The 25,438-nt window shown below is 52.0% G+C and overlaps 2 protein-coding genes across 4 annotated transcripts in view; one reads left to right on the top strand and one right to left on the bottom strand.

The window, feature by feature from the left end:
• P2RX3 (purinergic receptor P2X 3) overlaps window positions 1–20,611 on the top strand; it is a 34,274-nt gene extending 13,663 nt beyond the window's left edge. The window contains exons 9-12 of the mRNA XM_082341328.1: window positions 13,574–13,667; window positions 13,918–13,983; window positions 14,569–14,646; window positions 15,073–20,611. Coding sequence (XP_082197454.1) covers window positions 13,574–13,667; window positions 13,918–13,983; window positions 14,569–14,646; window positions 15,073–15,186 — 352 coding nt within the window. The 3' untranslated portion in view covers window positions 15,187–20,611. The remainder of the gene's footprint in view (window positions 1–13,573; window positions 13,668–13,917; window positions 13,984–14,568; window positions 14,647–15,072) is intronic.
• Window positions 20,612–21,398: 787 nt separating this feature from the next.
• Window positions 21,399–24,990, bottom strand: LOC309605434 (proteoglycan 3-like). 3 transcript variants are annotated; one of them, XM_082341300.1, is made up of 4 exons: window positions 24,923–24,990; window positions 24,170–24,477; window positions 23,350–23,481; window positions 21,399–22,524 (listed from the first exon to the last, which is right to left on the bottom strand). In XM_082341300.1, exons 1-4 carry the CDS (start codon window positions 24,981–24,983, stop codon window positions 22,264–22,266), a joined length of 762 nt encoding a protein of 253 aa, XP_082197426.1. In that variant the 5' UTR covers window positions 24,984–24,990; the 3' UTR covers window positions 21,399–22,263. The 3 variants fall into 3 exon arrangements, with proteins under 3 accessions (XP_082197426.1, XP_082197427.1, XP_082197425.1); XM_082341301.1 differs by lacking the exon at window positions 24,923–24,990 and having other exon boundaries at window positions 21,399–21,613; window positions 22,419–22,524; window positions 24,170–24,804; XM_082341299.1 differs by lacking the exon at window positions 24,923–24,990 and having other exon boundaries at window positions 24,170–24,804.
• Between the last annotated feature and the right edge of the window lie 448 nt (window positions 24,991–25,438).

The raw sequence follows: 25,438 nt of genomic DNA, 5'->3' as shown, positions 1-25,438 counted from the left end.
GAGAGCAGGAGATGGATTTGGTCCTAAATAAGCTTGGGTTAAATTTGGAGAGACAGGGACTTTCCTGGCGGTCCAGTGGTTAAGACTCCGCGCTGCCACTGCAGGGGGCACAGGTTCGATCCCTGGTCGGGGAACTAAGATCCCACATGCCGCGCAGCGCGGCGAAAAAAAAAAAAAGACAGAGAAAATTTGGGGAGACAGGTCAGAGGGTCCCTAAGGACCCTGCAAGCTCAATTCCCGGGGGCCTAAAGGAAACCATCTGAGAGGTGTGGGCCCTGGATGACTGACCCCCTCACCAAAAACCTGCAGGCCGGAGTGTGAAGAGGCAAAGCTGCTGCACTTGACCCTATGGTTGAAGAGTGTCCAGAGGGCCCGAGGAGTAGCCTGGGCATGGGGGAATCTCTGTGGCCATGGCAAGCAGGGGGCTCTACCCAAGCTTCCTCAAATCCCTCCCCTGGGTGCCCACCCACTACCTCATGTTGCCTTCAAGCTGCTGGCACCACACGGACACCCAAGACTAAGTTAAGATCCCCCGCTGGGGAGGCTCCAGGCCACCCATCCGAATCCTCGGTTAAGAGGAAAAGGGTCATGGCCAGGTTCAGCGCAGCCGCGGTGCGGTTCCTGTGACGCGGTAGAATGTGTCTGCTCTGTAGAATCCCACAAGGCTCCTTGCTAGAGGCCCGAGACTGGCCGCCCCACGTACTAAGTGTCCCGTGTGCTTTGGCTCAAGGTTCCTCACCCCCTGCCAGGGAGGAGCTTCCGTCCCCCCACTTCACAGATGAGAAAATGGAGGCTCGCGAGTTAAGTAATTCTCTCAAGGTCACAGAGCCAGCAAGCATGGGTGCCTGAACGCAAACCTATTTTCTTGGCTGTTTTCCACCCCATAGGAAGGCTACGGTCATTCGCTTTTGTTAATCCTCAGAAAAACACGGGCAGTGAGGTTGATACTTTCATCCCCAGTTAAAGAGGAAGAATCTGAGGACCCGGGAGGCTAAAAGACTAGCAGCTGCCGGAGGCACCGTTCCTTGCCCGGCCTTTTGTCTCCCAAACAAATTCATCTGCCTTTCGCTCTCCAACCGAGGCCAGATTTTTTTTTTGCAACGTTCTGCGGTTGCCATTTGCTCTGGAGGGAATGGAATCATTCAGCCAAGATTCAGCCTTGTTTTAATCTGAAAACTCCGACATCCAGAGGCAGCTAGAGACTCGCATTTCCATCACTAATTACGTCTGCAGCTCCTTTCCAAATGCCGCCCCCACCCCTGAGGATCTTGAGGATCTTTGCCTGCAGAATCAGAGACTCTCAGAATTTATTGCTGTTAAAGACCCCTTGAAGATACCTAGACTAAGGCAGTCATTTAGCAGATAAGGAAGCAGACCCTCCAAAGGGGGAAATGATGAGCCCAAGGTCACGGGTGCATCTTAGAGTCGCCTTAGAGGTCATTTGCTCCCAAGTCCTACATCATTCTCGGCGATGCAGCCCCAGAAAAGGTCTGTCCATCATTGACGGCTCTGATTATTGGAGAGGTGACCTCATATTGAACTAAAACGTGTCTCCTTTCAACTCCCACCCAAAGCACCTGGTGCTGTCCATCTAAATTAACCTTTATTTGTACGATCTCCTGAAGGTTTCCATCTGTCCCTACCTGAAATTTGGTGGAAAGATTTTATTTTTACTCCTAGGTCTATTCTGCATGGCTCAAGATTCCAGGGGCCACTTTAACTTGATATTTTTATGAAGCCTCTTTCCAAGTACCTTGAGGGTGTGCAGTCGGTGGATTCGTCCACATTAGTCCCAGACAAAGTGCAGCATTTCTAAAAATAAGAACTGGCAAGAATCGCGAATTCCGTGGTGCACAGGGTGACGGGTCCCAGAGGCAGGGTTCCTGCATAGCTGGTGCACCCTCAGCTCACCAGAGCAGGACTTTAACCAGAGCACTGCATTCCCCAAAGTGCTGGGAGCAGGCAGTGTTGCTGAGGGAGTACTGAGTGTGCATTTGCCCATGAGTGGGGTGTGTGTGTGTTTGTGAATGAGTATATGTGAGTGAGTGTGGACATGTGGGTGTGAGTGTGTGCCTCAGTTGTGTGAGTTGGTGTGTGTGAGTGTGTCAGTGAATACATGTGCATCTGTGTGAGCGTCTATTAAAATACTGTATCAGGGGACTTCCCTGGCAGTCCAGTGGTTAAGGCTCTGCGCTTCCAATGCAGGGGACGCGGGTTCGATTCCTCTTTGGGGAACTAAGGTCCCATGTGCCTCGCGGCCAAAAAAAAAAAAAAAAAAAATACTGTATCAGTCAGGGTCCCGGCAGGGAACAGATGGCACATGCAAACTGGGTAATTTGAAGAGAGTTGAATAAAGAGACTGTTTCAAAGGATATAGGGAAACCACAAAGGATAGCGCAGTGTCTGGGGGCAGTAACAGGACATTGGTGACTGTCCAAGCGTGGGGTAGGGAGGAGCATGGTCAGAGGAGGTACCCAGCAAAAGTCTTGACAACTTTCCTTTGTGATATCACAGCCCTGCCGTAACTATTGGAGGTCTCTGAGCCTTTCATGCCCCCTGGTGAAAGCACTGATTGCCCAAGAAAAATGCACATATTCATACACGTGAGCAATTTTGCAGGCAACTTCTTTTTTATAAAGGATACTTTATTTCTACAAATAAGATTAAATCCATTCTCTGAATAATACATCCAAGCCAAACAGAGTAATGACATGAAAACTCTCTTCCCTCCCCCAGTCCTACTCCTTTTGCAGGAAGTTAACCACTTGGGCAGTTTGTCCATCTTTTTTCTCTGCATTTATATTCATGCAGCGTAAAATTCCAGGACTCTGAAGGCCTTTAAAAGCTTATCCCTGGACCTCAGATTAAGAGCCCCTAGAGTTAAGTTTGCAAAGCCCTTTCACACCGATTTTCGACAGGATTTATAGCTCATTGTCTACCCCTCACCCCCAAGGTAGGCTCAGAAAGATTTTGAGACTTGCCCAAGTTTACACAGCCTAATGAAGAGGAACACTGGTCCTCAAAGCCAGGGACCTGATCTATCGCCATTGCTTCTAGCACACCTTCCACCAACACATTGCTTGCAAAAGAGAAAAAAAGAAAAGAAAGCAGCTATAAGGGATATACCACACCCCTACCCTCCCCCTCGCCCATCCTGATTGCTGGAGTGATAGGAGAGAAGCAAAATGGTGCATTTAGCAATGTCTGATTTCTTGTTCCTCCCCTGAGAGTTCCTAAGACAGCTTTGCTACTAAAAGGCAACGCAGTTTTGGATTTCCTCTCTCGGTGTCTGGGACAAAAAACACCCGTTCAGCTGCTAGATGTTCCTCGTGCTGTAGGTGTTTCTAGTGATCGTTTCGTGTTGGAAATGTACCCACAGCAGCTTTCATGAAGCTCTGAAATTTGGCGTGTGTTCTGCTTCCATGTTGCAACATGCAGATCAGCAAGATCTTAGGCCAATTGACAGAGACAGACTCGAACTGCACCCTTGGCTTTGATCATTCTTTCTCCAATCTGGATTTTTCTCCTTTCAAAAGCCATAAAATATGTGTTAAATGCAGCCATTTCCATCATTTCCACAGAAACATGTGAAGGCCCTCTTGGATGGGGCGTACTTGCTTGAATTCTCCCTGATTCATATTCCCCTTCACTTTCTTTAGCTTAGGGTGAGAGGCGAGGCAATTAGAGCAATCCTGAATTTATTCAGCCCTTGGTAATTTCCATGTCTACCCTATCTTCACAACAACCAACCTTATGGGTGGAAGATATTAGCTAACACTCACTGAGCACTTACCTGTGAGCCTGGGACTTAGCAAGTGCTCTTTGTGGATTATCCCATTGACTCTAAAGAGGGAGAATTTTATAGCTGGAAATCTGAGGCTCAGAGGTTGCATTTATCTGCCCAAAACCACACAGCAAATGGTGCTGGAGCTGGAATCCAAACCCTGGCAGGCTAGCTCCAGAGCATGTGCTCACAGCCACAGGTATCCTGGCAGGACCGGTATGGTTCCTCCATTTTACAGATGAAGAAACTGAGGCCAAAAAAAAGATTACTCCCAGGATAAGACAGCTAGTAACCAGGCTCTCAGGTATATCTTCTAGCTCTGTGTCCATTGAGCCTTCCCTGCCTCATTAAAGATAGATTAATAGTAATATGTTAAATTTTTTAAAAAAAGATCAAACAAACCATATTTTAAATGTCTGCCTTTGAGGTGGATTAGATTCCTAGAACATGAGTAAATCCATATAGCTTGGGACCCTTCTCTAAGGGGAAGAGTCCCGCCTGCTGGAAGGATGTTGCCTCAACCCCATGCAATGCGTCTGCCAGGAGATATTTTCCCATCAGTATAAAATCAACTGTAAAAGTATATTTCAGCTGGCAAAATTACTTCCCACCAGGCAAAAGCTTTGCTGAGAACACCACCTCCCTCACTTAGACGCCCAGATTCCAGGCCCAAGTTTTCCCTCGCAGGCCCAACCCAGATCCCGCAAGTTTGTTGCTGTTTTTCCTGCTGTTGTAACAGTTACGGTGTCCCTGCTTTGGGAAGGAATTTCCACCACTTCTTGGGAGATGGATCGTTTCTAAACAGATGTCTGAGAGCTTCCAAGGGATTTGAATGTGGTGATAAAAACCCTTCTCCATTCAGCTTATTGACTGCCGACGACTACAAATGTCAGCTCAGCGTGGAGAAGCGCTGCTAAGGGTTGGAGCTGTCCAAAGCTGAATTGGGCTGCTCCCACAGGTAACGGCTCCCTCTCACTGGAGGTACGCAGGCAGCGGCAGGGAACCTCTCGTGGCTAAAGTGGGGGAGGGCTTTGAGGATTTCTTTTAACATCTAATTATATTATGTGCTGGGCTTTGTGGCTGACCCAGAGATGAACAGGACCAGTTCCTATGATCAAGGAATTTTTAATCTAGTGGAGATGGTAAGGCCTGAACCCAAATAACAAAAATGTTTATACAAAAAACATTTGATGCTGGGGCGAGCCAAGAATAATTAAGATGAGGCAGAGGTGAAACACCAGTGTCCAGGCTGTGGGTCAGGAGACACAGGCTACGGTTCAAGCCTCGCCACAAAAACTCAGTGTGATTTTTTTGGACAAGTCTCATTCCCTCCATGGGCCTTAGTTTCCTCCTCTGTAAAATGGGTGGGTTGGTTAAAGGTGATCATCTCTAAGCTCCAGAAGTCTGAATCAGTGCCTGTGGGCATCTGGGGAGGGGCTTTGGAAACTTGGGCTGCCGAAGCATGCACTCTTATTTATAGACCTGTGATATATATCACAGTGGAATGCAGCTTCCAAACTGCCCTGCAGCAATACCTCTGACAAGTGACTTATTATGGTAATTGACATTTGTAACTTACTCATTCTTTATCTGTTGCTGCTTGAGGCAAGAGGTAGCACGTGTGCTTGCTCACGCACACACACACACACACACACACACACACAAGCTTCTCAGTACTGTCAGGCCTCAGAAGTGTTCGATTCAGTCCTGTGTTGGGGGCTTCCTGTCTGGTCACAGGACAGGTATCTCAGTGAGGGGCCTGGTGGGAAAGCAGGTTCAGCTGGGGTTTGTGAAGAAACTCACACGCAGGGCCTAACAACGTGGGAGCTGTTTCCATCCCTAGTCCCCCAGCCAGTGGAAAGGACGGGAGCCTGGCCAAGAGCTGGGGTCCCTGGCAGGAGCAGCCACAGAGCGACACAGCCTCAGGCAGGACCACAGCGAAGCAGGGAAGCGGCAGGTGGAATAAATACCCCGCCTCTCTCCTTCCCACCCTCTGATCCCCGGCCGGTGCTGGCCAGCGCTTCCCATTAACCAACTCACCCCCCCCCCCACAGAAACCCGAGGCAAAGAGGGGCAGGAATGTGGCCTGCAGAGGTCAGCCTTCAGGGGCCCACGATCAGAGACTGGGTGTTGGGATCGTGGAGAGTAGTCAGCACAGCAGGTGATCGTCCCCACTTCATTCAAACACCCGGGCTCAGGGGGCCTCCCAACCCCCATGGCCATCCCTGCCAGTGCGCCATCCCCCCCCCCCGCGCGCCCCCAGGCTTCCTTCCCTTTCCCAGCTCAGCACTTCTTCCGTCAGCCATACAGCACTTGTTATTGCAGCTATTCTTATCCAGACTCCTTGAAGTTACATAGGAGCCACCGCTTTAATAACTGCCCAGGTGTCTGGGCGGCGTCTGGGCTCTGATCTCTCCCCAGATAGTTCTGGCATCATCACAGTCAGAGCCACACTCTTCTTTCCTCCACAGCTGCGGTGTTTTCTCAGGCACCAGCTGAACAAGCTCCCTGCCCGCCGCTGAGGCTGCAGTGAACTCTCTTTTCTGGATCTTCTCTCAGGGAAGCAGCGGTGGGTGAGCAGGCAGCTTTGGATTCAAGAGGCCTGAGCTCAGATCCCAGCTGTGCCCCTGCAGGCCCAGTAGCCTGAGGAGAGCTGCGATGCTTCCCTCCAGCCTGGAGAGTCTGGACAGCGTTGCCTCATGGTGATAGATAATATTCACAGAAAATATTCACAGATAATATTCGCAGAAAGCTGCGAGCCGGGGGCTGTGCTCAGCCTTCACCTCCAGCAGCTCATGGAATCCTCTCTAGTAAGCCTGCAGCTGTTGCTATATTTCCATCTCGCACCTGGGGAAACTGAGATTCAGAGAAATAAAGCACTGTGCCCCAGCTTATGTAGCTCATTCGAGTGGCAAAGCCAGGATTCCAGCCCAGGACTGTCTTCGTTTCAGAGCCCCTAAGCCAGCAACTATGCCGTGAAGCTGTTGTTATGAGGCCTCAGTGAAATAATGGGTGTGGAAGTCTCCAGCCTAGCGCTTAGCTGGAGTAAGCGCTGCACGTATATTATCTCCCTACTCTTTTCCCCATTTCCCCTCCACAGGGGCTATTCCCACCAAGAGCGCCTACTTTCCCACCCAGCCAGCTGCCAGATCTAAATGTTTCTGCTGGGGAGAGAAAGAGCCTTTGTTACCACCTCGTACTAGCTCTACATGAAGAAGGGGGAGGAATGCAGAAGCCCGAGTCACTAGGAGGAAACCTGGAGGCTGACATCACTAAACTCCATCTGTGAGATGTCGAGAATCTCCGAAATCCATTTATCCCTCCAGCAAGCATTTACCCCACTCCTTGCTGCACTGGGTAGGCCCTTGGGCAAAGAGAGACAGTGAGATCTAGCTTGTAGTCAATAGTCCCAATTATTAACTACAGTCTGGTGTGGCAGGTACTGGAGTAGAGGCCTGGATCCCAGCAGAGACAGGAAAGGTAGCCTAGGGGGATTTTACAGCCTCAGTGCTACACTGGTAAGCCGGCTCTCCGGAGAAAAAGAAAACAGCGCTGATTTGTAGTGCTTGCCGATTTCCGTAGTGGAAATACTCCACCATGATCAATTTCAAGCTAAAGCATGAAGTCCCTGAACGTGGAAGTGGGAAGAGAGACACACACTGGCTGTGGCAGCCAGGGCCAGGTGTACCAGCCACGGCCACTGCCATCTGGCTCTGTCCTCCACCCACCAGGGCTCTCTCTGAGCTTCTTCAGAACACCACGTCCTTTCCCTTGACAGGGCTTGCAGATCCCTCAGCCAGGAAAGCTGCCCCCGCTCTGTCCTTCTTACCTTTCCGCTCTCCATCCTTCAAGTCTCAGCTTTCACGTCACTTCCACCAAAGCCTTCCTTGACCCGCCAGCCTCCATCCAGTGTCTTGACTACCTGTGCTCTAGAATGGCGCCCTTCTCCTTCCTAGCCCTTATGTCCGATTTTACCTATTTATGGGTTACTTCCAGTTTTACCTATTGATGGGATTGCACGGTTCATTCGTATTTCTCTTCCTCGCATGAGAGCAGAGCTTGCCAACGGGTCAGCTAGTGCCTAGCACCACGCCTGGCGTAGGGTGGGGTGCTCGAAAGATCTGCTGAATGTAGAAAAAAATGAGAGGCCACGGAGCTGGGCCCTAATGGATGAATAGGAGTTTGCACGGTGGAAGAGGGGAGGAGAGGGGAACAGAATGGGCAAAGGCACAGAAGTCTGTCTGAGTGCGTTCGGGGACTACGGGAAGCAGGTAGGGTGGTGTGTGTGCAGTGAGAGGGGTTCCGCCGATGAGGCTGGGAAGCTGGGCCCAGCCAGGCTGGGGGGAGGGCGGTGTTCCAGGCCAAGGTGTTGGATGGAGGTATCATTCTCACCAACTCTACTTCCCAGACAAGAAGACCAAAGCCAGAGAGGTAGAAATCGGAGGATTTGGGAGAAATCAGGGCCCAGGCATGGGGTAGCTCAGCCCTTTTATGTATTTATTTATTTGGCCACGCTGTGTGGCTTATGGGATCTTAGTTCCCCAACCAGGGATCGAACCCAGGCCCACGGCAGTGAAAGCACCGAGTCTTAACCACTGGACCACCAGGGAATTCCAAGCCCTTCCCCCCCACCCCTTTTTTTCCCCCCTGTTGCAAGAGAGTTTATTGACGATAAGGAGAGAACAGAGGGAACACCTCAAGAGAGAGGTGAGCCAGGCCAAGGAAGGCCCCTTCCCCTTTTTAGATGAGGAGGCTGGGGTCCTTCTTCGTACACTTCATGGCTCTCCTATGCTTTCTGTTCTACTCCCACCGGATGACTCTGGGTCATTTTGCAAATGCAAAAGGGGCTCCCAGCTGGGGAGAACTTGAAAGAAATTAGCCAGGACCTAACAGAAACCAGGCAACAACAAAAAAAAAACAGTCTAGGATACTGGCTAAGAGTGTGGGCTCTAGAACTGGACTGCCCTGCTTTGAATCCCATCTCCACTCACTGACTATTGGTGGTGTGACCTTAGACAAGTGGCATAACGTCTCTGATCCTGATTCTTCATCTGTAAAATGGGAATTGCAGCAGTACTGGATTTCATGGGGTGGTTGTGTGTATTTAATGAGTTAGTAGGTGTAGAGCACTTAGCACAGTGCCTCGCACACAGTAAGCACTCAATGTACGTTGGCCATTATTGTTACTAATGTTATTATCTCCAGGAGGTCAGAGAGTGTAATGGTTCAGACAAGTCTAGATACTATTATTTCACTTCACCTTGATCTCAGGATAAGAAAGGAAAGGGACATGCCTTGAGCACGTACTATATCTGGGCACGTACTATATCTCATCTCATCCTTCCTGTAGCTCTTTTTACTCTCATTTATCAGAGAGGTTGAGTGACTTGCCAGGGGTCAAAAGGCTAGTTAAAGACAGCCATAGAACCACACGTAGATCTCCTGGACTTTCTTAGAAGGTTTATTCCTAGGGATGTGGTATCCTTACCCTCTCTCTGTCTAATCTTGAATTACTCCCAATTTTAACTCATTCTTTGTCCTTTAGCAAATACTTCTTCTCCCTGAGCCTCAGTCTTCTCAGCGATAACATTACAAGAGTTTGTAATGGTCAGCGTAAATATTGCTAACTGCTGTAACAAACAGCCCCTCCCATCTCAGTGGCTCAGCACAAAGGTTTGTGTCTTGCTCATGGCACAGTGCCCTGTGAGTCAGGGTGGGTGGGGAGCTCCGTGCAGTCATTCAGGGATCTGAGCTCCTGCCACCTATGGATCAATCTCCTCTAGGGCCTGAGTTCTCCCCTGGCTCTTGAGCACCTGGCCATGAGGAAAGGGGGGATGAGGAAGGCACACAACTCTAACACACGTCAGCCCAGAGGTAACAGACCTCACTTCCATTCCCAGTCCATTGACAAGAACTAGTCACAGGGCCCAGGCTAGATGCGAGGCGGCTGGGAAATATGGTCCAGCCGGGTGCCAGGACAGAAGATAACCCAGACCCTGGTGAATGCCAAGCCCATCTCTGCCACAGGGTTGGGCCAGATTCTGTGATCTCCACTGGCCACACTGAGTGCAGAAGTCAGGATGTCTGGGTCCTTCCCCTGTCTGCAGCGGGGGGCCTCCCCCCACCCACCAAGAGCTGTCCCTCCTCCTGCCCTCCCGGGTAGAGAACCAGTCCCTGCCAAACCTCCTCCAAGGGTGTGTGGGTGGTGAGATATGATCTTATCATGCTTATTGCCTCTTGGAAGGCAGGTGCTGGAGGAAAACCAAGTCTGCTTTGGTTTTTCTCCCTGTTCCCTTCACATTCCTTCCCAAGATAAATTTAGCCAGCCCTGCTTTGAACGGCAGTGCCCAGGATGCTGACTTTTTGTTCGAGTCCGTGTCAGAGCATTTTCCACGGCTGCAGCCTCAGGCCGGGGATGTAGCCCTCAGGATCACAGTCCCAGGCTCTGCCCGGCCCTTAACATCTGTGATCCACCTCTCATCCTTGCCTGGTCCCCATCTCTTAGTTGCCACATGTCTCAGACAAGGGCCCTGAATTCTTCCATGATGTGAGACAGAACACAGACTACAGAAGGGCTTTGAGATCCAGCACGAGGGCTGCCTGTGTCCTTAACGACCACTTAGAGCTCAGAGGCAGGACGGTTCTGGGTTAAGAGCACAGATTTTGGAGTTGTTAAGGGTGGATCAGAATTCCAATTCAGGCAAGTGACCTTCTTATCTGTCTCCCCATCTACAAAATGGGCCAATGGTGCCTTCTTCATGAGATTACCTGAGCGGCTTAGCTCAAGAGACGTGCATATTTTTCTGGTGCTGTGTAAAAGTGGGTGTGGAGATGGCAATGGTTCATACTTAGCCTCAGGCCAACCTGAAAAAGCCACAGTAAGGACTTCCTGAAGCCTTCTGCCCATCCCAGATACTTCTTTTGCAAACTTCTTTGGGAGAATTATCTTCTGGGGCCTCTTCATCTTTACAGAAACGATTTTCTTTCTGGTGTCTGTCCTATTCTTCTCCTTCTGGTGCAACTTGAGTTCATTGCATTTTGCCTTGGTCTGTGAAGCTCTCTGCCGCTGCCACCCAGGCCATACTTACCATATTTTTAAGGATGGTGTAGCCGCTGCCCGCTTTCCTTGTCCTCTTTTGTTCTTTTTTTTTTTTTTTTTTTTTTTTGCCGTGCCGCACACCTTGCGGGATCTTAGTTCCCTGACCAGGGATTGAACCCGGGCCACGGCAGTGAAAGCCCCAAGTCCTAACCGCTGGACCGCCAGGGAAGTCCCCCACCAAGACTTTGTTCTTAGGGTTAAGCAGTTGCCCTTCCTCCGGCATCCTTCCCAGGGCCGCTCTCGGTTTTCCTCTGGTCTCACTTTCAGGAAGATCATCCTGCCTCCCCTGCCTCTCCCTCCAGCCGCTAAGCCCACAGGAAATACATTCCCAGCCCAGGCTCCCCAGAAACTACTTTCTCACTGAATAGTTTACAGCCTTTTTAAGGCCTTAGTCAGGTAACAGGTGCTTTACTTGGGCACACGGCTACAGCCCTGCCCAGGCACAGGCAAGACAGAAGATGGGCCGCCCTCCTCCTGCACTCCTTCCTGACCCACATAAACCTCTCCAGGCCTGAGCTTCCCGCTCTGTAAAATGGGGATGGTAAGGGTCAGTGTCCTGGCGGGAAACAGTCAGTGGTCTCAAAAGGGACGACTGTGTGCAAAGGTGCAGGCAGTTTGAAGGAAGCTAGGAGCCTGGGGAAGGACCAGAGCGGCCACCACAGGAAAGCTGCTACCAGCTAAGCTGGCAAGGCAAAGGGAGGGAGCAGTCACAGAACTGGAGAGGGGTGCGCCCTACAGGCTCTGGGCCTCAGGAGGGAAGTCAGCTTTGTTAGAGGCCCAGCAGAGGAACTGGGAGACGAAACGCCCTCCCCCTTCTTCCCTCCCACCGTCTGGTTTCCTGTGGGTGCCTCCCACTGGCTGTACCCAGCTGGAACCAGAGGGCAGGGAGGAAGCAGTCTTTGCAGACCAGGCTGCCAGGCCCCGCAGAGAAGGGCAGAGACTGGGTGTGGAGGGGCAGGCAAAATGTCCAACATGGGAATCAGGAGAGCACCTGCCTCGAAGGGCTGGTCTCAGGGGTCACCCTTCTCGCTAACAGACCTGCAAAGGGGGCCTGAGCACCCCCATTTTATAGACGTGGGAAGTCAAACCCTGAGGGCTAAGTCCCATAAAAGGCCCCACACCGCCAGCACGTGGTGCAGCCAGGATTTAAACTCATTTCTGCCTGACCCCAAAGTTCCCTGGCAACCAGAGCAGACAGTGGCCGGTACTTACAATTTAAGGAGGCTCTTCCCCACCACAAATGACCTTCCTCCCCTGCCTGTGAGCTCGCCCTTATTTATCCCCTTGGGCTCAGCACTTCATTCTCCCTGCTGGACAGTTTCAAAGGCAAACATCCCTGGGAGGGGCGTCACGTCAATCACGGAACACTTCCAGGGAAGGAGTTTCTCAGGCGCCCTCTTTGTGCTGGGAGAGGCCTGGGACTGGCCTGGGAACCTCTGGGGAGTGGAAACACTGAGAGGGAGGCACCGAATAAGACCGATGTCGACGCCACACAGTTACAGAGGTTTCTGAGTTCGTTCTCGACCATCCTCTCCCTTAATCCTCACCATTTTCCTGGGATGCTGGCATCAGGAGCCTGTGTTACAGCTTTGGGACAGTAGCCCAAAGAGATTGCACTTTGCTAATGTTAGAGTTTCGCCCGTGGTGGGCAGAGCCACGTAAGGGGAAACACACTGGCTTTAGAAGCCAAAAGCCAAATGCAATTTGAATCCTTACTGACTGCAAGGCGGGTCCCTTCACCCCACAGGCATCTTCCAAATGGGGGTATGAACACCCACTTCACTGTGTTGTTTGGTGAGAATTAAATGCGATCATTCTTATCAGTCTCCAGCACGGTTCCTGGCAGCCAGCAGCCCAGGCAGAGAAGGTACAGAGGACAAATTCTTGAACTGGGGCAAATCCAGCACCAGGTCTCAGCCAGTTGGGTAACCCTGGACCAGTCACTTAACCCCTGGAGCCTCATTTGAAAAACAGATTATTCACATCCTTATCCCACAGGGTTGTGAGATGAGGTGTCTAAAGGCACTTTTTAAAACTGCTCTAGAAATCAACGTATCTTTTCAGCAGTATCAACACCAGTGAGCATTTCCTGGGTGCTTACTTTGTTCCAGACACTATTCTAAACCCCTGACACATGCGGTTTCATTCAGTTTTCACGGCAACCCTTTGAAGCAGGACTTCTGTATTATTCCCACTCACAAATGAGGAAATCGAGTGTCAGAGAGGTTAAGTAACTGGCCCGAGTTGCACAGCTGATAAGTGGCAGAACCAGGCTTTGAACCCAAGTAGGCTGAGAAGCCTGTGGAGAGGGGAGCCCCTGCCGGGCCCTGGGATACCCAAACAAAGAGAACTGAAGAAGCTTGGAGTCCAGCTGGGCTCCAACTTTCATACACATCAGAATCACTTAAAGAAATTATTTAAAAGACAGAGTCCTGGGCTCCACGCACAGAGATGCTGATTCCATGGGTTCAGGGTGGGGCCTGGAAATCTGCCTTATGAACAAACCCCCAAGGTGATGCCTGTGCAGGGGTTCAGCTCACCACACAGGGAGGGCCACGGCAGGTGTCCCACCAAACCATCAGTAAGGGTTGCTCGGTAGGTGAGGGTCATAGGGCTCTAGAGGACGCTGAATTTTCAGGCAAGAGAGACAGGAGCCCACAGCGGGACCCACCTTCCCCTCTGGCCTTCAGGTTTGCCAAGTACTACAAGACGGAGAACGGCAGTGAGTACCGCACGCTTCTGAAGGCTTTCGGCATCCGCTTCGATGTGCTGGTGTATGGGAATGTGAGTCCTTGGGCCAGGCAGACACGGGGGATAGGGGAGGAAACCCGGACCCATCCTGGGCCCTAAAGAGGCTCCTCTGGGGGCAGGGTCCTGCCACTGACCAGCTCTGAGACCCTCGCTGGTCACATGTCCACAGCAGGTGAGGCCTGCTGGCTCCACGGTCTCCCCGGCTGGGAGTCCAAGCTCCATGTCAGGCCTCGCCCGGCCCTGCTGGAGCGGTGCCCACTCACCTGGGTCTTTGCACACACAGGCTGGCAAGTTTGACATCATTCCCACCATCATCAGCTCCGTGGCAGCCTTCACCTCTGTGGGAGTGGTGAGTGCAGCCCCTCTGGGTTCAGTCCGGGGGCCACTCAGGGTGCGGCCCCAGCTGGCAGGGTTTGGGCAAGCGGTGACCCTCTCCTTCCCAGACCGTGAGCCCAACCTCTTGCCCTCACCTCCCTGCTGGGCCAGCCCTTGCGTGAACATCTCCAGTCCTGGAGAGCTCACTCCCTCCACGGCAGCCCCCCGACCTGCTACAAAAGTCCCCGTGCGCCACTGTGAAGGGGTGGGGAGGAGACTCCAGGGTTCCCAGACCTGAGAGCCCGGTCGAGGAACAGAGCCCAGCTGGCAAGGTGGGGACAGAGCCCCGTCCCCAGGGACTTGTACCCCCGCGGTCCCTCTGCTTCTCCCAGCAAGTCCTCCCTCTGCACTCTGGTCTGGGCTCACCCCAGGAGCTGGGGAGGTGGGTTCTGGAGATATTCTGCAAAGCCCCTCGATGTTTTCCTAAGAGGAAACATCAGCCAGGTGTCTCTGGAGGACTCACCCTGACCCCGAGGGCAGTCCTGCCCACGGCCCGTGCTTCCCGCCACCCTGCTCCCACCCTGCAGCCCCTCTGAGCCGCCCTGCTCTCCTCCTCCAGGGGACTGTCCTCTGCGACATCATCCTGCTCAACTTCCTCAAGGGGGCCGACCAGTACAAAGCCAAGAAGTTTGAGGAGGTGCGTCGGGGAGGGTGGGGTGCGCCCACGAGAGGCAGAGGAACAGGGCAGGGAGGGGAGCTGGACCCCGGACTCTCAGGGGCCCACCTTCTGGGGGCTTCTGAAGGGGAGTTCACTGGGCCTCAATGCGTATTGGGGACCCGACAAGAGGGGGTCTGGCCAAGAGTGGGCTCTGTGCTCATCGCTGTCAACGTCTCCGTCCACTCATTGTCCCCTCTTTGCTTCGGGGAGGGACAAATCCTGCTACTGGTTGGCTCAGGTCTGTTTGCCCTTGAGGTGCATGGGAAGAGTCTTGGGGTCACAGACTCGCTCTAGCTCCGCTATGACCGGGCTGTGAGCCCCAGAGGCTGAGTCTGTCCCACGGGGGCCCACAGGAGGACCCTGCCCACAGGCAGAGCACGATCATGCCAGCCCTTCTGCCTGCAGGTGAACGAGACCACGCTGAAGGTCACGGCCTCGGCCAACCCGGTGTACGCCAGCGACCAGACCACAGAGGAAAAGCAGTCCACGGACTCAGGCGCCTACTCCATTGGCCACTAGGGCCTCTTTTGTGGGCCCCCCTCTCACCCTTGGGCTCCAGGCCTCCCAACAGAGGGTCCCACCTGGGCAAGGGGAGATGGGAGAGGGGAGAGGCTCTCATTTTTGCTGCTCACCCCTTGAGACCACAGCCGGGACCGGGTGTCTGGCCTTCCCACTGCTCTACAGACAGGTCCTGTTCCCACTAAGACCTCAGTCTCACCTTCACCCCTCGCCTCACCCCTCTGTGCTTCCCAGAACCCCCAGGGCAGTGGTACCTGAGTCATCCCCTTCCGAAGAGTAGAGCTAATAATAGGAATAACTAGTGGCCACAAGGGCCTACCAAATGCCAGGCACTTTCACACACATTATCTCATTTAATCCTTAGAATAATCCTACGAGGTAGATATTAGCTTCCCTATTTTGAAGATACACTGAGGCTCAGAGAGACTGAATCGTTTGCCCCAGGCCACACAGCCAGGAAGCGAGAGAGCTGTGATTTGAACCCACGTCTGACTAACTCCATCGCCCACACCCCACAAGGAGAGAATGAACCCCCGGGGGGCGTCTGCCCTGCTGCTTCAGCCTCCTCCACCTTGACCACGATTAGTTTCAGCTTAGTCAAGAGTAAGCCCCATGCTGTCCCCAGGAACGCAGGCAGGCCCCATTTTAGGGGAGATCAGTAGGACTGGGGTGCGGGGTCTCTCTCTGACTTGGGGGGGTCCCAAATTCAGAAGGAAATAGGAGGCGTAACTGTCAGTAAATTTTTCCTTCCCTCACCCCAAGCGAGAGAAGAGGCCATTCTCATTTTCTCTGGGACCTCCACGTGCTCATACATATTCCAGGCCCCTCACTCCGGGAGGCCATTTAGGCTCCCCCAGAGCGGGACGGGATTCCCCAAGCTGGTGCCCTGTTCCAGGAGATCAGCAAGTCTCCTCCAACACATTGACGGAAAGGTCCGGTGAGACCCAACCCCCGGCAAGCAGCCTGTCAACAGGCCAGTCCCCGTGGGGCCCTAATGAGGTGGTCCGTCCTCTAATGTCAGAAACTAAAGGGGCTTTAGGAACCATCTTGTCTGATTCGCTTGCGTACAGATGAGCAAACTGAGGCCAGAGAGGGAAAATGACTCGTCCAGTGTCACGCAGTTAGTGGCACAAAGAGAACCAGGTGTCCCGCCACTCAGGGAAGGAGGAAGAAACAGGCAGCTGGGAAGGCTGCTGCGAGCACGCCAAGCCCACCCCGTCTTCCTTTGCCCCGACGCCCCCTCCCCTTCTGGGCTCTTCCACAGTGGAGGCCCAGAAATCTCACCAGGGCAGAGATCAGGAGCAGATCCAGGTTTTATGAAGCCTGAAGCATACGCAATGTGGGTCACCTTTTAGGATTAGAAGAGGCTCAGGCAGGTGAGTGGCCCTGGAGTGTAAGTTTCACTAGCTTCATGGTAAATCCCTGGGAAAGGTTGGCTCGCAGGCCTGATCATGAGGTCTTAGCAGAGATGAGCTTAACTGTACATGGTGGGCTGGCCCCTCTACAGAAGGTGCAGGCAGCTTGGGGGGTAGTTCGGGAAGGCCCAAGCCCTCTGATCCCCCACCCCAGGGAGAGAAGGGGTGAGATTCTGCCACATGAGGCCCATCACCCCTTTCCCCACTCTGCCTTCACCCCCAGCCCCATCCTCAAGAGGATGGGGTAACACCTCCCCATGGGTGGCCTAGGGAATCAGGCAGCATCTGGAGATCTGACCAGCAGAGACATCAGTGAAGACAGTGCTGAGCTCTCCCACCAGGAGCCCCGGTGAATCCAGCTCTCAGGACGATGGGCTGAGGCTGGGGTCACAGGGATGCTCTCTGAGGAGGAGACAGAGGCAGCTCTGTCCTGAAGGGACCCTCTCCTCCAGCCCCTCCCTTTCCTCCAGACTGGGGTGGTCCTCCTACAGGTGCATCAGCCCGTCCTGAGGTTGCCAGCCCCTCCTGAGCCTGAACTCCTGTGTGTGTGGGCCTGATGTTGTCTTCCCCACGGCTGAACTAGGTTATGGCTCCCTGTGCAAGACTTAGGGCTGATCTCAGTAGTAATACCAGTAACTAACTCACCTCCGCTGCATCACGTGTACTCAGCACAATCACCAACATAATCACGTGACCCCTCACACCAACCCTGGTTAGCTTGCTATGGTTTGTCGTTAATCCTAGAAATAGAAAAAGAAATTTGCAATACGTGGATATTTGACCTGAAACCCACGCTCATTCCTAACAGCTCAGCATCAAAGCTAACATCTAGTGATAACTCACCATCGCCAAGCAATGAGTTAAATGTGTGACAGGCATTGTCTCATTCAACCAGCATTTTATAGAAGAAACTGAGGCTGAATAAGGTTTTAAAACTGAAGTGGTAGAGCTGGGACTTGAACCCAGACCGTTATGACTCCAGAGTCTGGGATCTTGACTTCTGTGCCATATCTGCCTGGGAAAAACTATGAAATTTGTTGGCAACTTCTTTTCTATATGTGTTAGGCTAAAGCAGATTTTGGTGCAGTAACAAGTTAATTGTGAAATCTCAGGATTTAATACAACAAAGTAGGTCAGTCAGCCACTTCCACCTGGCAGCTATGCCATCTGAGATACATGGACCCCCAGATCACTGTGGCAAGGAAAGTGAGAACTGGAGGGTCATGGATGATCATAGGGGATCATATAAAGGCCAGGTGTGGCCTTTATATCACATCCAACCACATTGCACTGGCCAGACTCGGTATCATGTTGCAGAGCCCAGGTTTACTGCAAGGAATACTGGGGAATATAGTCTTCCTAGGTCCCCAGGAAGAGAAAACTGTGAGCACAGCACTCTCTGCTTCATTATCTCCTTTTTAATAGCTTTTCTTCTCCACAACCCCCGACCCATGCACACTAACAGTTACACACATTTTTCCCTTCTGTGTTCCTTCTCACAAAACCTTGTTCTCGGCAAGTTACCAATCAATCTTCCAGAGGTATTAATAGGCAACACACTCAGGAGTTTCTTGTCCTAAGAATATTTGCTTTTTAATCAAGGGCTTCAAGTCTGAAAGGCCTTAAACAGCCAAAGGAATGAATATATAATGGTTGAAGCTGAGGCCCACTAACAGTACTGGCTATTTGAAGGACATCTTTTCTTCCCTGGCCTGCCTCAAGCAAGCTTCAGTCTGGAAGGGTCTGAGCACCACCCCACCTCACCCCTTTCTCTTCCCTCCCTCTACCTCTGATCTTGGCTGGCAGTATATTTGGTTACTGGGATTAGCTAGAGCCCATTCCCCACCAAGGAGATAAGTGGAGGCTGATAAGAGGGGGCTTGCCATTCAGCAAGTCCCAGAAATACCAGTCCCAGAGCTACCTGTGCAAAGCTCATCCTTCCCACCCCCCACTGCTTCTGCTTCTTTTAGAAGTACAGCATCACTATTAGCTTGTTGCAGTACACAGTGCAGGGACTTGGGTAGGGGCCTGACCTCAAGGCAGCTCCCCTTCCATGCCCTTGGGGAGACTGACATGCTGTGATTAGGAGCTTCCTGACCCAATCTCCACCCAAGGCAGATGGACAGACCCCTCTACGGAGGACAGGCCTCTTCACCTAGAGGCAGTCCCCGGAGCCCAGCACTGGTGAGGTTCATAGCAATGTCAAGGCCCCGATCCTGTTGCCAGAGGCCTGCTCATGTTCAAGGGACTCAACCCTGCCGCTTCGTCACCAGCCACTTCCCCTGGGGTTCTCCGATCCTGTCCAACTCCAGCATCTTTAGAAACAAAGCACATCTGGCAAAACTGGATTTTCTGTTCCAAAAACTCCACATCTGGTGGGAATGTAAATTGATACAACCACTATGGAAAACAGTATGGAGGTTCCTTAAAAAACTAAAAATAGAACTACCATACGACCCAGCAATCCCACTACTGGGCATATACCCTGAGGAAACCATAATCCAAAAAGAGTCATGTACCACAATGTTCACTGCAGCTCTATTTACAATAGCCAGGACATGGAAGCAACCTAAGTGTCCATCGACAGACGAATGGATAAAGAAGATGTGGCACATATATACCATGGGATATTACTCGGCCATAAAAAGAAACGAAATTGAGTTATTTGTAGTGAGGTGGATGGACCTAGAGTCTGTCATACAGAGTGAAGTCAGAGAAAAACACATACCGTATTCTAACGCATATATATGGAATCTAAAAAAAAAAGATGTAGACATAGAGAATGGACTTGAGGACACGGGGTGGGAGGGAGAAGCCGGGGCTAAGTGAGAGTAGTATCGACATATATACACTACCGAATGTAAAATAGTTAGCTAGTGGGAAGCAGCAGCATAGCACAGGGAGATCAGCTCGGTGCTTTACGATGACCTAGAGGGGTGGGATAGGGAGGGTGGGAGGGAGGCTCATGAGGGAGGGGATATGGGGACATATGTATGCATATGGCTGATTCACTTTGTTGTACAACAGAAACTAACACAGTATTGTGAAGCAATTATACTCCAATAAAGATGTATTAAAAAAAAAAACTCCACATTTCATCAGATAGCTGTACAGATACACACACACATACATGCACAAAGGTAGACCTGTACACAGGTATGCTCAGACACACTGACATGCACACATACTCCCAAAGACACTGGCCAAAGACACAGCGGTACACACATATGCATGCATATACAGATTCAGGAGTATAAGGTACAAAGCTACACAGATACACGCACTCAAAGATGGACACAGACATACAGGCATATCCATAAATAGAGATGTATAAAACGTACGCACAACACATCAATACATGCTGACTCACACACAGATTTATGCATATTTACAAATATAGATTCACATATACACAGGTATCCGAAGACTGACTCTTGTACACACCAAGATACATATACACACGTGTATGTGTGCGCCCCCAGAACTACTTGTACATTCTCCCTGTGCCCCATGTAGAACTACACCCCCAAGAAGTCTCTCTTTCTATCCCTCTCTCTCTCTCTCACAACCTGGGGCTCTCTGTCCTCTGAATACCCAGTTTCCAGTGTGAGTTTCTCGCTTCATCAAGCCCAGATCCTTCCTGGAGCCCAGCCTGGAACAAAGTTAAGAGCAGCAACAATGTTCTCAATGTCCCCAGGATCTGAGCAAATGGGAGAAGCAGAGGAGACCTGGGGCTGTAGAACCAGCATTGGAGCCACACAGCTACAGATGCCCTGACTTTGGCCCCAAGGCCCTGGGATGAGGGACTTCCCTGGTGGTGCAGTGGTTAAGAACCCGCCGGCCAATGCAGGTGACACGGGTTCGAGCCCTGGCCCGGGAAGATCCCACGTGCCGCAGAGCAACTAAGCCCGTGCGCCACAACTACTGAGCCTGCGCTCTAGAGCTCGTGTGCCACAACTACTGAAGCCCGCGTGCCTAGAGCCTGTGCTCTGCAACAAAAGAAGCCACTGCAATAAGAGTCCCATGCACCGCAGCGAAGAGTAGTCCCTGCTCGCTGCAACCAGAGAAAGCCCTCGCGCAGCAATGAAGGCCCAACTCAGCCAAAAATAGAAAATTTTTTTAAATAATATTTTTTAAAAAAGGTCCTGGGATGAGAGGCAGCTCCCTCCTGAGAATGTGGCCCCTCTAGGGAGGGGGACGTAGGCTGGGGACCGGGGAGGGGACGAAGGATTCGGGGCGCAGTGAGGACAGCCGCCCTCCTGGGAACGGGGTGGGGAACCATCTCAGAAGAAGTTGGGGCCTCCGAACTCACACACAGGCGGCTGGGAGAGTGGAAAATAGGGGCCATTATCCTAAGTGAAAAAGACACAGGTCTAGAGAAGCCGGCTGCCCCGAGAGACTACTTTCTCTTCCCCGCTATGTGGTTACCCGAGGTGGGACCTCAATGGTCCATCCAATTCTTGAATCGGCGACAGAGCCTCCATTTTGGAAAGCCGCCACTCCCACCCCGCTCCGCACACTTTACTGAATCCAAACAGAGCAACAGGGTCAGTTCCCCACCCCCTCACCAAAGGAGTTCTTCCTCCCAGAACCTGAGGGAGCTGGGGCGCGCGGGGTGGAATCCTCGGAGCCGGAACGAGAAGGACCGCCGCCTGGTACACGCTCCGCCCCCAGGTGGCGCTGCAGACACACCCCGGCGCCCCGCCCCCCACATCTGGCGCGCTACTCCAACATCTTTTACTTTCCCACCCCACTCCCCACGAAACCGGAGTGAATGCTTCCAGGATCTTCCAACCCAGAGTCCAACTCCTCTAAAGTGCTCAATGAAGAAACAAGAGTCACGAGATGCTGTGGGAAGTCTGGCTTTATGATCCGGAGAGGCTGGGGACAAGTGCCAAGGGTAGGACAGAGGCCACCAGGAGGGCGTGAAGGGAGGATCTCCGTGCCTCTGGCTTAGAAGGAGCAGACGAAGGGCAGACGGCTTCCGCATCGAGCTCGTTGCCAGTAACCCCCTAGCGGTAGAGAGCACAGTGATGTCAGCTGCCCACCTGAGTGTGGCCTGTGCTCCCTCCTCCCCTCCTCAGGCACCTCATATGTCATCTTTGCCTGCCGTCGTCATGATCCGATGGCCACAGGTTTCCCACACATCCGGACTAGCCATTGATCTCTTCCCTTGCAGAGGCAATGTGCTAAGTGCTTTATATGGACTATCGTTTAATCCTCACAATGACTCTCCAAGAGGTCGGTGCTATCATCACTCCCGTTTCACAGATGAGGAAACTGAGGCTTAGTGGGAGTGATAACTTGCCTGTGTCTCAGCTGGCAAGTGGCACAGCTGGGATGTGAATCCCGGCCATCTTACTCCAACCCGTATGGTCCAGCCACTGTAATAGGTTCCCTCCCATCTGGCAGCCATGCTGTTCAAAGCTGGCAAATTATGTCAGCCATCCTTAATTCCCACATCTTCACCTCATCCCTCATCCACACCTTGCATTCACATCTGTTCCCCCCATCTGTCCCATACTCACTCCTTGTCGCCATCATACCAGAGGAAGGAAAGGAGTCCCCAGGCCCTGAGCCTAGCTTTGCCTGGGAGGATGGAGAGTCCCCATCTCTCCCCTGTACCGGGAGCCTCATCACCTGGGCTTGCTCTGAGGAATCCCTACATCTCAGCCCTCCTCACAGACGGGGACATTGGTTTTCCGGTTGGAGGGAGGGTGTGGGTTTGGGGAGGTGTGTTCAGGCAGCTCAGAGGGATCTGTGTGGGAGTCCACCTTGCCACCCCTTCCCCTTGTCCTGGTGCCCGGCCCCCCTCACCTCTGATGCCCAGAGCCACACAGCAGCCTCTCCCATTCCTAGGTTGCCCTGGGGCCCAGTATGCAAAATTCCAGCTACTGCCATCCGTCCAGAAAAATCTGTTGCCCTGGAATTAGAGAAGAGAGAGGCTGGGTCAGAGGGCGGAGGTCCGGAGAGACAGACAGATTCTGGGTCTCCAGAAAGCCCCCTGAGTATCCCTTCCCGAACACTGTATATATAATCTCCTCACTGCCCACCTGGCTAGTATACCATTGAGACCCATCCCTGAGGGTTCGCAGGCAATGACAATGGAAGAGCAAACATCACTTCCAGCTATCACACAGAGTAGGCTTCTCAAACTTCACTGGGCACACAGATCTCCTAGGGATCTAGTGAAAAATGCAGATTCTGATTCAGGAGGTCTGGGGTGGGGCCCAAGATCGTGCATGTCTAATGAGCTAATGATGTTGATACTGCTGGTCCGTGGACCACACTTGAGTAGCAAATATAATGGCACTTATTTGTCCACAGTCCCAAAGCCACTCTGAGAGAAGGACCCCACTTTAGAGATGAGGAAACTGAAATTTGGAGGCAGTCATTCAGCTAGTAAGGGACCAAATTAGATATAGAATCTATCTCCTGACGCCAGGAGTGTGCTGGTAAACGTTTAACAACCAGCTTTGGGGGAAGGTGAGAGGCTAGAGGGAAGAAAGAAACCTGATTTGTAATAATTGTCAATTTCCTTGGTGTAAATACAGCCACCATGGCAGATTTCAAGCTACAAGCATGAGGCCACTGAACATGGAGTTAGGAAGAGAAGCACTCAATCATCAGTTCTCCTAAGCCGGTATGAGCCAGCTTCAGCTGCCGGGACGAGGCTTGATGCCAGCAGGTGGTCCCTTGAGGCAATCAGAAAGACCTTCGTGTACCTGGGAGTTGGCCCCTTGCTTACCCTGCCCCTGACGAAGCCTCCGATCCAGACCTGTGCTTGGTTGATCCTACTGACCCAGCACTGGATGCGATAGTTGAAACTGTAGTTGTGGATGGAGACGAGATTGCCTCGGTAGCACTTCCTGCATATACTCTGCAGAGAGAAGAGGTGGGGTAGAAAATTCACTGTTTTCTCTCAAGTCCCTGAGTCTCCAGGAGAGACCCCCTCATCCCTTTCCAAGTCAGAAATCAGGGATCTATTGCCCCCCTGAATCCCGTCTCTTGTTCCTTTATTTGGTGTCAGGAACTTCTTGCAGAAAAGAATAATAATACTCAGAATAACTACAGCCACCATTTATGGAGAGTTTACAATGACCCAGGGACTATTCTAAATACTTTCCATATATTATTTAAATCCTCACCACAACTCTAAGAGGTGGTACCATACACCTCCATTTTACAAATGAAGATACAGGAGCCCTGAAAGGTGAAGTGACTTGCCCAAATAAAATGGCTGGTGACAAGCAAAGCCAGGATTTAGCACAGGCATATCTTATACCAAAGCTTTTTATCTAAACCGGTGGTTCTCAAAGTGCGGTCTCCCGGCCAACAATATCACCACCTGTGAATTTGTTATAAATGCAAACTCTTAAGCCCCAAACTTGCTAAATCAGAAACTGAGGAGATGGGGCCCAGAAATCTGTGTTTTAACAAGACTTCTAGGAGACTCTGATGCATACTAGGCTTGGAGAACCATTAGTCCAAATGATAGGGAACAGAAGGTTTTTCTCCACTCTTGTCTCCTCCACCTGGTCCCCCATAGTAGCCTCCCTGCCATTTACCTGAGCTTGCCTAAAGTTCTTCGGGGTCCGCACCAACAGGATTCTGCAGGTCTTGCGCCCAGGACTGCCTGGAAGTTGAATTGTGTCCTCTTCCTTAGGGCACTGCAAATCCTTGTCTAGGGCAGCTGGGTCTGACTCCATGGCCTCCTCATCCTCAAACGCATCTTGATAGCTGGAAGCCACAGCCTCCTCTTCCTCTGACTCAAGCACTCCATAATTCAGGGCCAGCTGTCCCTCCTGTTCCCCCGAACCTTCCAGATCCTGGCTCAGGTCAGCCTCTCTGCTGCCCAGATGGGAGGCATCGTTCTCTGGAAAGAAGAGGTAACCTGCCATCAGGCCGGGCTCTCTCTTCTTCCAGGACCACGGACAGCTCTGATGGCCCCACTCAAGCCTTCCTAGGGACACCATCTGGAACCAAGACTGGACGGATCCCTTGGGGGTTGGGCAAGCCAGAATTCCTGCATCACACACCCAAATGCATGAGCACCTGGCGGACACCACATGTGGGGTATTTTGGGAGTGGGAGGAAGCACCTGTGAGAAGCCCTCATCTTCACAGGTGGGTGTTTTTCCTTGCAAAGGAGCCCTGACGGAAAGTTCAGGTCACAGCTCTGAGTCCAGGAGAAATCTAACTAGAGGTGGGCTGGGTCAGCTGAAGAGGGGAGGCTGTGGCCCTGGCCCACAAGAGCAAAAACAGATGCAGGAAAGAAGAGAAAAGAGAAAAATGGACGAGGAGGGAAAGGGGAGGACTTACCCAGATAAAGAGAAGAAACTGTCCCCAGCAGGAGAAGGGGCAGGAGCATGGGGCATTTCATATCTTCTCAGTCTTGTGACAGGGACACAGCTTCACCTTCCCTCCTTGGGGACTTCTCATGTGTCTGCACGGTCCCTGACACACAGTGGAGATACAGTGTTTGCTTAACTGGTGGATTAAAGGGCAAACTAGAGAGCTTCCTTCTCCCCCCGTGAACAGACCCTGAGCTGGAGAATCAAGAAAAGAACAGGGGGTTGTCAGCTCAAGTACGAAAGACCCTTTTTCCTGAGAGCTCCATCATTGCTCCCTGGGACAGCACTTAGCTCAGATGCTAGCTGCCATGGGAAGAGGTCTGCTCACATTCAGGGCCAATTTCACTGACACTGGGGGTGAAAGGGGAAGGATAGTGGCCATTATGGTCCTAAGGACAGGCCTCCAGGGTGTTTGCCGTATAGGGTCTTGCTTCCCCCAGCCCTGGACCTCTCCTTCCCGGCCAGCCGAGGGAGCACTTACCTC

The sequence above is a fragment of the Balaenoptera borealis genome (assembly GCF_965194805.1).
Source record: "Balaenoptera borealis genome assembly, chromosome: 11".
In the NCBI taxonomy this organism is placed as follows: Eukaryota; Metazoa; Chordata; class Mammalia; order Artiodactyla; family Balaenopteridae; genus Balaenoptera; species Balaenoptera borealis.
Note: the sequence above shows the minus strand (reverse complement) of the source record. Positions and strands in the feature narration are given on the sequence as shown.